General features: G+C 42.1%; 1 gene segment (V, D, J or C); it reads left to right on the forward strand.

Moving 5' to 3' along the window:
- Positions 1-14,106, forward strand: part of LOC116541450 — a 544,521-nt gene that overhangs the window by 508,366 nt on the left and 22,049 nt on the right. The window contains 1 exon segment of the C gene segment in view: positions 3,882-3,936. Within this exon segment, the coding sequence occupies positions 3,882-3,936 (55 nt within the window).

The raw sequence follows: 14,106 nt of genomic DNA on the forward strand, positions 1-14,106 counted from the left end.
AGAATTGGGCTGGGGAGTTGCTAGTTATTAGTATTCCTCCCAAGTTCTAACCTAATTACAAGGAGGTTGTTGTGGCCATCGGCAGGCATCTCAGGTTTTGTTTTCCTGCTTGCCTCCCCCACCTCCACCTGTCTTCCTAGAGGCCTGAGTCAAGGTTATTGCAATAGCACTAAATACTGTGTAGCACCAATTCAGGCAAATTAACCTTTGGGAATGGGACTACGCTCATTGTGAAACCAAGTAAGTTGTGTTCTTCTTTGCTTAGGCCTTCAGGGGCAATCAATCAAATCATTAGTTTGAAAAAGACTTTAATCCTGTGCATCTGCTTGGGCTCTTTATTAATGATCTTTCCCCAGGCCAAAGAGTTGGTTCTCTTCCCTGCTTTAAAACGAGATGTGAGTGCATGTATTCATGCACACACCTGTGTCCACATGCAGACTCTTGCTCTAGCTCATGCTAAGGGCTTCTCAGGAGCATATACAACATTTTGAAAGAAATAGAGAAATAAACAATAATGAGCCAATGAAGCTGTCAGGCAGGTTCTCCACCACCCCTGACCAGGCTTCCCAACAGGATCTCTGGCCATATAGGATGTGCTATATCGGATGGTCCAGGATAGGAAATGTCTCTCTGTAGTGAATTCCAAAATTTGGCAACCCTTGTTGACAGAAAGTACTTCTCATATCTAAGTTTGATCGCCTTGCTGCGATTTAAATATCTACTTGAACCACTAGAACTCTGTGCATCTGGATTGAGAATCAGGTCACTACCGTAGAGTATGAGGCTTGGCACCGAGTCCACCTCTGCAACCCCTCTTACCTGTCTTGTGCCCCTCTGGACATTTTGAGCTTAAGTAATAATAGATTAAGAAGGATAGCACGAACTTTGGAAACAGAGAAACCTGAATTCAAGTCGTTGCTCTACTATTTACCTAGCTGTGTGACCTTGAGCAAGTTACTTAATCTCTCTGAGCCTCAGTTTCCCATCCACAAAATGAAGGTAAAAATATTCCTGCCTCACTGAGTCATTGTAAAGATGAAATAATACAGCTAAAGTATTTAGCATAGTGCTCAGAACATAGAAAAAGCTCATTAAACTCTAGCTATTAATAATAATGATAAACATCATCTCCAACCCACTGCAGAGCCTTTGTTTCGCCCCTCGGGCTCTTCTGTCAAGGCTCTGTTATGCATCAGGAGCAGAGCTGGAATCGGGGGAGGGCGGAGAATGTCAGCCTGTTCTATGAAATTCCTCACCTGGGATTTGAAAGTGGAAATAGAAAGAATCCTGACTAATTTAAATACAAAATCATCCAAGTGTCAGAGGCAGGGGAGAGGTTTCTGCAGACAGCTGCATGGCTGGGACTCTTGAGGCTCCACACACACCCTTGGAGCAGGGATGCAGTTCACAGGATGGCAGAGGAAGGGCTGCAGAACTGAAAACTTGTACTACCCCATCACCAAAATGCCCCCAGCATGACTTCCTTTAAGGTGTCCCAAGTCCCTTCCCAAAAGACAGGCTTCCCCATGTGGAGGGGCAGGGACAGAGGGAAGATGAAAACTTCATTGGAAGGACAATCTGTCCCAAGGTTGTCCTTCTACTCTTCGGGGTAGTGAAGCTCGTGAGAAATATGGCTCCTGAAAATAGCCACTAAATGAAACTCTCAAACCTGGAGGTAGAGGATCAGTAAAGTCTGCAGAGACGAAATGGGGCAGTTTATTTCTAAGAAAAGAGGTTGAGGGCAAGGTGGGAGTTAAGTCACACATCTAAACCTGGAAAGGAGGCATTAAACAGAAGATGGAGGGACTCAGCTCTCCAGCTCCACCAGGATTCAGACCACAGGACATGGCTAATACTGCAAGAAGGGAGTTAGGTTAGTGGTAAAACCTTTCTAATAGATTTTTGAACAGTGAAAATGAGCTGTCGGGAGTAGTTGCCAGGGCACTTTCTCTAGAGGGTTTTTGAAAGGAGATAGACGCCCTCCTATCAGCAGTGATTGGAGTACAGCCCTGCCTTGAGGCAGGAGGAGAAATGAGAGAACCTCTTTAAGCCTCTTTCCAGCCTCCGGAGTGTCTCTCCATGAAAAAGACTCAGACTCATTAATGCAGAGCTGCATCCTTCAGGACACAGAGGGTTGCTAGCTTAAGTTTGGAACCTTTGCCGGCTTGGCGGTTCCCAAACTCCCGTTGTTCTCAAGACTTGACAGGACAAATGGGCTGGATTTTTCACCTTAGAGCCAAAAATACTGGTTCTGAATACTGGGTTGTTTGTAGTGTTGAGATGCCCAGGCTAGAGGGAGGAAGCTCTAGAGGATTTTTGCTGAGCCCAGAAACACTGTGGGGATAACTATGGTCAGGATTTTACCTTTGGTCCCGGAACCAGATTGTCGGTGCTGCCCTGTAAGTAAAGTTAAGTGGAGATAGAAAATAAGCCCAGTGTTCGATGTGGGGAGAAGCTGCAGGGGCTTGAGGCTGGGAGTCCACTGTGACCTCAGGAGTGGTGACGGAGGAGGTAGGAAGGGAGTGAGAAGCAGAATCATAAGAACAATACAGAAAGGAAGGGCTCACAGTTTCAGGAAGGAAAAAAAAATCACCAGGTCATATGAATAACACTGGAGGAAATTCACTCCATTGGAGAGCTCCTTCTCAGGAGGGCCTTGTGTCGGGAAAGCTGAGCTGGTAGGTTTTTGATGCTGAGATAATCACTGTGCAGAAGGACAAGCCTTCTCCTTTATCTTTGGGAAGGGGACAAGGCTGCTTGTCAAGCCAAGTAAGTGGCATATAATTTAAATTCCGTGCTGAATATTATTATCTCCAAGAGGAAAACCTGCCCTCTTTTTTTTTTTACGGGAGCCTCCTTGGGTCAGAAGAACATTAAAAGTGTTGAGCAGACCAAAGCCTGGTACCTTAGTCACCTTCTTCATCCTTGAAGGAGCTTTAGAGGTGTGGAGGGGAAGAAACTTACCAGGACTCCACCGATAAGCCAGGCCTTGGGACCCATCTACTCTGTCAGATTTGAGTAAGAAAAATCACCTGCTGGCAAGGTCTTTCTCAGAAGGGGACTCCAATATAGTCATCCTCATTTGATAGATTTTAAAACTCAGGGCCAGACATGGTGGCTCATGTCTGTAATCCCAGCACTTTGGGAGGCTGAGGCGGGTGGATCACCCGAAGGTCAGGAGTTCGAGACCAGCCTGACCAACATGGTGAAACACCATCTCTACTAAAAATACAAAAAATTAGCTGGGTGTGGTGGTGGGCACCTGTAATCCCAGCTACTCAGGAGGCTGAGGCAGGAGAATCATTTGAACCCAGGAGGCAGAGGTTACAGTGAGCTGAGATCATATCGTTCCACTCCAGCCTGGGCAACAAAACTTCACCTCAAAAAAAAAAAAAAAAAAACCTCAGCCAAGTAGAGGCCAGTGATTAACACTTTTCCAACAGGAACAGAACCCAAGCATCCTAAAGTAGTTTTTCCAGTAGACTCATGAATTCAAAACATAAAGTTATTTAAATAACAGGATGACCATGGTGATCAGCTGTCACCTGAGTGGTGCTGAGGACTGGGTCTGACCTAGGTAAACTCCTAGGCCTGTGAGTTTCTATCCCTGCAGTGTCTAAAGTGGATGCCCAGGCTCCACTGACCCCAGCAGTCTGGCTCCCTGCCCCTGCCACCCAGGAAGTGCAGCTCTTGGCACACATCGCCCTTAGTGTCTCGAAAGAAGAGAAATTAGAAGAGAAAGGGGGAAAAGCTTATATCTCATCATGTGGTTGCCTCATTTTGTAGCAAGATTGTTTCCCCATGAGCAGTTTGTCTTCATTTAGCAGCTATCTTCTCTGGGGAAGCCATTTTGTAGAGGTGTTTGTCACAGTGCGACAACTGACGGCTGGGGGAAATTGCAGTTTGGAGCAGGGACCCAGGTTATGGTCACCCCAGGTAAGCCCCATTCCCAGGAGCCTCACCTACCCTTAATATTTGACATGCCCTGCATGCCAAATATTTCTAGCTGAGACTATGAGAAACATATGAAAGGAAGCCATTTCCCTGAACAGCAGTACCTAAAGCCATTAAGCAAAAATGAGAGATCAGATTTGTGTTAAATAGAAACACTTTTGGATAAATAGGAATTCTCATTATTCTCTATCAGTCTCCTGTGTGAATACCCTTATTCCCCTTATAAGGAAAAAAGTTACAATAAGCAGTATAGCCATGATTCATACCGTGGTGTGGGAGCAATCTGCTGTGGATTTGGGGGTGGAGGATTAGAAATGTGTTCAGGCAGATTGGATGTGTTTTTGACAGGATATGTAACACAGTGTGAATTATAACCAGGGAGGAAAGCTTATCTTCGGACAGGGAACTGAGTTATCTGTGAAGCCCAGTAAGTATAAAATTGTATCCCTGGATTAAGCAATGTCTGTGGATTCAGGGCTGATTTAGACCCAATTATATACTATATGAAGAATGTTTAGAGAGGGGGATGAGCATCAAATAGGAAGCCAGACATCGCCCTGGCTAGGATCTGGCATCACAGTGCAAAATGGACCATGTAAGTGTGTCTCTGGGAATTGCTCCTGAATATAGGTGTTGGGACTAAAGGTTATGACTGACTACTTGGGGTGTTGGCTGGGATCATAGCCCTGGATTTATGCAGTAATTTGTGACAAGATTTCTAATTCCTTAACAAATCTTCTAAGGCACTATTCTATTTGGCTAAGATTATGTCAATTAATAGAAAAAAAGGACCTTGTAAATAATGATCATTGACCAAAAGAAATGTGATTAGTCTTTCCCAAAGTCTGGGGGGGGAAAAAAAAAAGCACCTTTTTATTTTTTATTTATTTATTTTATTACGCTTTAGGTTCTGGGGTACATGTGAAGAACATGCAGGATTGTTGCATAGGTACATACATGGCAATGCAGTTTACTGCCTCCATCCCCATCACCTATATCTGGCATTTCTCCCCATGTTATCCCTCCCCAACTCCCTAACCCTCACTGTCCCTCCCCTAGTCCCCCCCAACAAACCCCAGTGTGTGATGCTCCCCTCCCTGTGTCCATGTGTTCTCATTGTTCAACACCCAGCTATGAGTGAGAACATGCGGAAAAACACTTTTTAAAAAAAAAAAACAGTTTACTCATGACTACTGAGGGACACTTCCTGTTTCTGAAACTTTTGGCCAAAAATTCATACAGCATAGCCTCACAGAGCAGAGAGAGCCTTGACAACCTTCCTTTCTGATTTTCTCCATGGATGAGAAAACTGGGGCTCAGGGAACAGACTGATCATGGCCTCACAGCCAGTCTATGGCTGAGCTAGAACTAGATCTTAGGTCTCTAATTTGCCAAACCTGTCAGTTTGCTCAAACTTGAAGTTTGAGGAATCCGCAGATTCATCTGACAAATATTGTCGTGTACTTGTACTCTGCCAGGCTTGGTGCTGAAACCAGAGATCCAACAGGAAGCAAACTCAATGTGATATTGCCCTCATGCAATTTACATTCTGGAGGTGGATTTCATGTTTTCTCTCGGATATGACAATGCACACCCTGATTTCTCTTGGGCATGATTCTCTTACACCATCGTCACTTCCTTAATACTAAAACTAATTTTTGCTGCAGTTTCAAAGTCGCTTAGCAGATAACTAACACACATACCACTTTAGTCATGAGAAAGGAAATGGCCCAAAAGTGAAGTAGAAAACTAGCAATTTCTCTGATAATTGATTAATATAAAATTATTTTATCAATGTAAAATGAGTGGCCAAGTTAACTGGGCAATGCTGCTCTGTACCAACCTGACTTAGATTCTGTAGACTCAGCCTCAGGAGGATTCAAGAATTCAGAGAGTTCTCTGATGGCATAACCCAGCAATGCCCACAACAGAGAAATATTCTCTATTCTGGACTTCGTGAGTCTCCTTGGATGAAAAGATGCAAGTGCTATTTTGACACCTAAAATCAGGGAGTATTGGCTCTACACACGTATATTGAAAACACGCAGCTGATGTTTAGAACTTTGTAGTGGAAAGTGGAAAGCAAAGATTCCTTAAAAGAAAATGGGATTGTAAAGCTGAAGGAGGGTGTGCTTAGGATTTGTAGACAATCAATTTGGCTACTCCAGGCCAAACCTAGATTGACAGTGATGCAGGCCTAATTCATAAAGGAACCACTGCCAACTCTTAACTCAGTGCTCTGCCAGCCTGGCCTGTTTGATTGGGTTTTTGTTGTTGAGCAAATCACAGTGTTTCTTCTGGTTCAGGCTGGCAACTGACCTTTGGATCTGGGACGCAATTGACTGTTGTACCTGGTAGGCTGCCACAAATACTATTTGCACTGATTTACTAATCTATAAATGTATTCTGTACATGTAACTTAATGGGCCTGAGGTTGAAGATGGGGAGAGGCAGCCACAATGCATACTGGAAGGGTAATGTGAGCAGATAATTATTTATTAGAGACCAAGAAGAGAAAGAGAAGCCTTTTTGCTAAGACTTTTGCTGATAGGAGTTGTTGAAAATGAATAGAAAAAAATTCATTTTAACCTAGAAGAATTGCTGAATAATGGTAATAGATTCCATAAGGGAAACCTCTGTTTCTGATAATATTTGCACTAGGACCAGATTACATGCGACAACAGCTATCTCACACCAAGTCTAGTTGGCCACTTACATTTCTAGCCTATTCTAATAGCTATTTCTAAATAAGTCATTAAACACAGAGGTGCCTATATTTAAGATATTTAAATAAGACTCTATTTCTATAGCTCTCTGGTGCCCTTCCAGCAAAGCATTCTTGTAACATGTTGCTAATCATTTCTACAAGTGAGAACAAGTAAGCCCCTTGCCCTCCAAAACTGCACAAGTATTATAATTACTTGGCTTAGACTGAAGTCACTTCTATGTTATTTCTCATAACTGTGCTCATTTGTTGAGATCTGTTTAACTCCAAACTGTGTGGGTGTCTAACTGTTGGCACTAAGGTTCCTTTTCTCTTGAAATTGTCAGCAAAATATTTTGCCCATAAATAGTGTTTCATCTAGAGTTGCAAATGACAACCAACACTGCAGTGTCTTTTTTTCTTTCTTTCTTTTTTTCTGAAGGGAATATGCAAGCAGGAAGGAAAAAAAAAAAAGCCAAAATGTACAGTTTTGACTATAGGGCATGGGAGGAGAGTGTCAATATGGATGTTAAAATGCGTGTGGTTGTATAATGTAGGTACCGTGGTACTGTGACAGAGGGGTTATAGTGATCTTATTAGGTCATACATGCAGAGCACCTTTGTCCAGCTGGCATTGTTCAGGGTGTCCTTAAGAAAAACTCAGATGTAGTTGTCAAGTACAACCCAGATTCAGATACAGAGTCTCAGAGAGAAGCTTCCAGATCGCCCTGGAGCTAAAGGCAGAATATGAATTTTCCCCTTAGTTAAGTCTACCTGAGGGGAATTTTCATTTATAATTAAGAAAAAGGTAAAGAACATTTACTTGCAGTGTCCTTGTTTCAAATTTTGTGTGCATTGAGCACAGAGGACACAAGAATGAACTCAAGCAGAAAACTAAAGAAACGAAATCAATAAAACCGCTGAAGAAAAGCAGTTGCCCTTATCTTGCCTGTCTCTGATAATGAATGTGCCTTCCCTGCTCATTCCTCACTCTGGTTCTCAAATTTTCCAGGGAATTAGCAAAGAACTGGTGTGGTTGGGTTAGTCTTGGCCTACTTTGGTTAGTCATCTCTGGATAGCAAGTCTCCTTTTTAGGAGGTGCCAGGAGATTTTTTGTAATGCCAGTAAACATGGTGTACAACGTCAACAGACTTTACTTTGGATCTGGGACCAAACTCAATGTAAAACCAAGTAAGTTATAGTTGCCTAGAAGAAAAAGTTTCCAACATATTATGCTAAATTCTTCTTCTCAGTCTGTATTTGAGTTCTTTTATTTTGCATTTTGGGTCCCCATCCATAACATTTTATTAGTCCTTATTTATATGTCACTTGAACAGATTTATGGTAAACAAATCCTATGATCGAGTAAATATCCTGAAACTGCCAACCGTGTTCTCAAGGTGCTATTTATTCTATACAAGGAAAATACCCAAATTTTAACTGTTGCTACTTAACAAAAGAGCATTTAGATATAATTTAGAGTACCCATGAATGTCCAGGATTTCAGAGAGGAGACATGACAAATTAAAATTATATGTATTATTAAAAGATTAAAAGAATTAGATCCCCTTGATAAGACTCTAATAACTAACATTTCTTGAACACTCACAATGTGCAAAGCACCTTTCATACTTTGACTCATTAGACCCTCTTAACAACCCTCTGGGATAAATATTACCTATCTCCACTTTCACAGATGAGGAAATGGTGTGAAAGTTAAAACTAAAGCAAAGAGGTTGAAATAGTTGCCCAAGGGCCCACAGCAGATGAGGGGCAGAGCTAGATTAAGAGCCAGGCCTGCGTGTCCCCCAGCCCACTCTCTTAGCCATGGACTTGGGGAGGTTTTTGTAGGGTGACCTTTCACTGTGGCTCTGACAACTACAAGCTCAGCTTTGGAGCTGGAACCACAGTAAGTGTAAGAGCAAGTAAGTAAGAAAGAAAAATCCAGAATACTTTTAAGCAAACTGGTGGGTATGTTTATAAGCAATTTCACCTGGGAAGTGCAATGGTCAGGAACTGAATTCCAAGAGCTTTCCCAGTTTGTGTTAGAGCCGCTCACGTCTCCCTCACCTTCTCTTTCACCTCAAAACCGCTCTCCTAAGGCATGCCTTCACAATGGTACATCTGTTGGTGGCACAGTCTTCACGGTCAGATAAAAACTGAGCTAATTATCTGAAATTATCTCAGGTCTCTAAGAGAGAATATTAACTCCTTTCAAATATTTGAAGAATTAACATCTAGACCAGGTAGGGGGTGAGTGTGGAGGCAAAATCAAAACCAGCAAGTGAAAGATGTGCCCCAACCTCCTACCAAACATTTTTGAACAAGTGGAACTGCCCTGTGGTGGAAAGACTGCTTTGTGAAGTTTGGAACTTTTCTTCCTTAGATATCTTCATTCTAGATCCCTAAGGTTAACCATGAGATGTTGCAGAAGGCATGTCTATGCCATTTTAGCTATTAGACTGAATCACCTCCGGGCTCCCTTTCAACTCTAAAGGCTAAGATCCCATGACTCAAGCCTGGAGGATTAATAGGTGAGCTCAGACTTGTTTCTTCTATTTTTACTATTTTGATAGCCAAAGAAATAGTTCATCAAATTATTCATAAGCTAAAGCCTGCTTGGGATTTTTATACCTAGAAGATGGTGGGGTATAATTTCCCAGTGCAGTAATGAGAAAATAATAGAAGATATCAAGGAGGAAAAAAGGAAGAGGTAAAGGGAATGTCTTCAGAGAGGATCAGAGGTTGAATGAAGGAAATGGGGTGATTTTGCAGAGGACAGGTGTGGCTATCAAAGATTTTACAAGTTCAGCTTTGGAAAGGGATCCAAACATAATGTCAATCCAAGTAAGTGAGCAGCCTTTTGTACTGGAAAATAGGGTCAGGAAAGCAAAGTTCCTTCCAATTCAAGCACATTCAAAAGGATGTGTAATTGCTTTCTGATGGGAGAGAACTCTGAAGGTAGAAAGACTATTGTTACCACAGATCACTTGTCCCTGGAGATACAGCCTCTGAGGACTGACTGTCCAGCTTAGACTGACGTCTGCACAAGAAAAAGACTTATAGCGACTTAAACAGGATGGAGGCAAATTTTCAACCCTATACCCCAAAGCCAGGGAAAGAGGGGATGGGGAACATTAGGTCTGGGTTCATGTAAAGGGGACCAGCACTGTGCCAACACAGGCTCAAGCCTAGGGAGGCTATATTTCGGAACAGGAACTCAGTTGACTGTCTGGCCTGGTGAGTGGGTCACTTTTTATTCCAGGGAAATATTACTGTGGAGAAATTGAAAGGGGAGATGAACTAACTCCTTTAGTCTTGAAACTAAAGAGATATGTGTATTTCCCCTCCTGGAAGATCCCCGTCCCTAGGTAGACTGAGATGAAAAAACAGAGGGAAAGCCAAGGCAATGGAAAATCCGTTTTAGGAATCAGAGAGGACTTGATGGTCCCCACCAAAGGCAAAGAAGGAAGGTCCCACTAAAACATGTGAGCATCCCAAAGCACCTGCTCTGGTCCACACCCAACACTTGGGGAAGGACATGGCCCTCCACCCAGAATGGGCAAGCAAACTAGACCAGCTTCCCAAGGTGTGTTTTTCTTGGATCCTGTGACTCTTGGCCATCTCCCTGTCAGAGGCTCCATCTGTCGCTGCACTCCTTTCTTACTGAGAATGACCTCTCCTTGGTTCTCTGTAAACTTTCCCCAAGATGCCTGTTCCGCTGCTTCCTCAGCACTTAGCTTCACCAATTGATGGGCTCTAGAGTAACTGGAGGGAGTCTGGGTCTGAAACTTTCACTGAGAAAGTAAAGTTGATCCACAGCAGGTATGGCAGCTGGAAGGGCCTGGGAGGATCTAGGACTAAAGTACTCGTCCTTTTTTGGGGGTCTTTCCTGGGCACTCAATTGAATACAGAAACCCTGTTAGCAAGTGCATGCCTGTGTATGAGTGTGTTCATTCAGCATTTCCATTCTGAATATATGAATAGCCTTACCCTGAAGATTCCCTAGAGCTTATAGGGCTTTCTGTTCTCAGAGAAATTGCCTTTGTGAGATAAAAATGGCCAAATGGGCCCCTGAATGAGGTTATGGTTGAGAGCTATTAATATTATCTTTATTCACAGAGCCAGGTCTAAATGGCCAAAGCAGAGTAGTGAATAACTATGTGAATGGGTTAGACCCAAATATGTGCCCACTTGCAAGCATTCCAGCTCTATGAAGAGGGATACAGTGCTAGGAGATAGGATTACCCTGAACATTGCAACCTCTCCACTTTTCCAAGACCATAGAACATGTCCTTTATTGAGCACCGACTGAGTGTTATTTTCTTGGTCGCTGTGGTTTTTGCTGGGCCTCAAATCATTGTATGATCAATGCTGCAAGCAACAACCTAACTTTTGGAGGAGGAACCACGGTGCTAGTTAAACCAAGTGAGTACCAGGTCTTGACCCACAATTGAGCCTTGTCATCAATTTGAAATTCAGTGTGCTGTGTAGGCCCAAATTAATGTCTCAAACTTGTCTTTAAAATGTTTCGTGTTGCTCTTATGCATAAGCATGGACTTATGGACAAATTCAGTATGGATAAAGGATATTGCTATCTTGATGTTTTCTAGAGTCTATTTTCTTAAGAGAAGGCACATAGTAAAAGATACTTTCCTTATTTCTTCACATTTCCGATCTGATTTTCCCAAGAGGCAGAGGAAGGTGGACGCAGCGATTCTCTCTATTCAGAGTAGTTGATTTGAACATAGTCACAATAGCAGGGCAAGGACTTACAATTTCTAAGGTTCAAAATATTGCTGTCTGTAACAGGCTGCAGCCTCTGTAACCATTATTCTGATTTATTTCCTCTGGCCCTCATTTTTCCCAATTAATGTAACTGAAATATTGGTAATCCTTATCTTCTGGTTCACAGAAAATGTGTGAGGATTAAAGAGTTGTTGCTCTGAAAAGGAATTGAGCTGGAGGGTTTTCTTTTGGTGGGGGGTTATTGTTTTGTTGATGATATTGTCTCTTTCATTGAGGGAGGGAATCAGAAAGGAGGATACTTGAAAGGCAAAGTAATATGATCAATACATGAACGTGTGCAAAATAAATCATTAAGGCATTCAGCTAGAAGCCAAAAACAGTGTGGACCCCAGCTCAGACACTCGCTCACTATGCGGCCATGAGAACACCACTCAAGCTCTCTCATTTAGTTAATCAAAAATGCAGAGATTGTTATTCCAGCCTTGACTACCTCAAAGGATTCTGTGAAATTCAGATAAGATAATATATGCGAAATCTCTTTGAAAAGGATAGGTGGTCAAATGCTTCATGATTTTTAATAGTTAGATTTTTTGAAAATTTTCATTGGAGGGTAAACTTAAAGGTAAACAAGTTTAATGGACTTTGGCCATGGAAGAGAAAGGGTTGGATTTGGATATAAGGTGGACCTCTCTAATTATAAGAAAAAAAAGAATATAAGAATTGGTGAGCAAGACCTTTCCTGGAGATCTTTAGAAACCTGAGGTCACTCAGGAAAGAAACGTGTGAGGTTGAGAGCTTACAGTAAATGGTTTCTGAAGTTTCCTACCATTCCAAGGAGTGCATGAGCTCAAAATTTTTGAGTTTAGCCAAACATGTGCTTAGTGTTGGATTAGGTTTCAACCAAGCAAAAGCACCCTGGGAGAAGTACTGTGCTTGGAAATGAAGCATCCTTTGGTTTTTGTGGTGCAATAGATTGCTATAGGGTTTTCAGATGCCCAGAAGCTAGTCTTTGGAAGGGGGACTGTGTTAAATGTGGATCTTAGTAAGTGTTATTACTAATGAATTCTGAAGTTGGTTAGTTGTTGAGAAAAGTAATAAGCTTTCTTGGAAATCTAAGTGGACTGCCAAATGTTCTCAACTTATCTATATTTCATGGGGAGCAGAGCATTCTTCATGATTTCCCCATCCTCCCTTCTGCCAGGTAGCAGTTTGCAATGTTAACAGGGAAGCAGAATGGAAGACATCTCCTTATCTCAATGGTCAGTTCCATCAGAGAAATCTGCTCTGAAAAGCAACCTCAGTGCCATCCATGGCCAGGGCCAAAGCTTTCAGTTGCCCAGATAACATCCCAAAGTCACTCTGAAAGAAAATCTGTCTTATTTTACCTTTTCTAACCAGGAATTTACATAGTTAGATTTACATCTAACACTTCAGCAAGGAGAAGGCATGATCTAAGTGTCCATGTGGATGCTTTGTGTGATTCGGGACCAGGCTTTGCTCTTTTAGCCCTTCCATTTATCTGCAAAAGAGGATGATGATTAACTCCTTCATGCCTAGACTTCACTTTAGACATCACCTCAGAGAGGCCATCCTTATCCAGCCAATCTAACAAGCGATCAAACACAGCCACTGCCTGGCTGCTCTCTATCTTGTTATTCAGCCTGATTTTAATTCACACACTTTCATCACGTAACGTTATACTATCTATGTCTTTATTGTTTGCCTTCTCCTAGACTATAGGTACCATGAGGGCAGGGACAGTGTCTAAGTGGCTCTCTATCCCCAGTGCTGGCAAAATGCCTTTACACATCGGAGATGTTCAGTGAACAGTTACTGAGTGAATGAAGGACTTAGAACTAACTGCCCCCTTTTTCACAAAATCACAGAGCTTTGCTATTTTATACCCAAATACTAAAACCCACTGAGACTTTTGCACCAAGGGCAAGGACAGAATACAAATTTCCATCATTTATTATGTGAGGTGGATTTGAGTAAGCAGGTACATGAGGTATTTGCAGGGCCTCATTTCACTGTGCCAACCAGGGAGGAACTGCATTGATCTTTGGGAGGGGAACCACCTTATCAGTGAGTCCCAGTAAGTATCTGATAATTATTGATCACAGTACTTGCACTTATCCTGTAGTCATATATTGCACAGGTGACTAAATGCCTTTTTCTTTGAGTTAAGGAATACTGACATTTAATGACGAAAGCCATTTAAACAAATGGGAAAATTGGATGTTGTCTCCCACCCTTAATACTCCAACCATAGCCTCTGTCCTATTCCATGCTCATTAAAAAAAAAAAAATTTAATTGATGGAAGACTGCCTACAAGAATATGAGCAGTTTGCTAAACAGTGGTAAAATGAGATTATGCACAAGTGTTGATTCCTAGGTAAAAATGGGGGTCAGAGCTGCTATTCTTTGGTTAGTAAAACAAGATTACTTGGTGAAATTATATAAATCTCCTTGAAAGAAATAAGTTTCAGAATTGTCTAGAGAATATCACTTGGAATCTTCTCAGGCTTTCTACTACATCTATTGTACCACTATTGTGCCCTGAAAAGAGGCTTTCTCAGGCTTAATTCCACGGCTTAGTCTTTACTCCAGTATCTAAAAGGGGGAATCCCAGCCAGAGATCCCATGAGGGAGGAGAGCTGCATGTTAATCACATTAATCTATTATCAAGGTAACTTGG

Source organism: Sapajus apella, unplaced genomic scaffold (genome assembly GCF_009761245.1).
Source record: "Sapajus apella isolate SASKATOON/1434 unplaced genomic scaffold, GSC_monkey_1.0 scaffold151, whole genome shotgun sequence".
Lineage (NCBI taxonomy): Eukaryota > Metazoa > Chordata > Mammalia > Primates > Cebidae > Sapajus > Sapajus apella.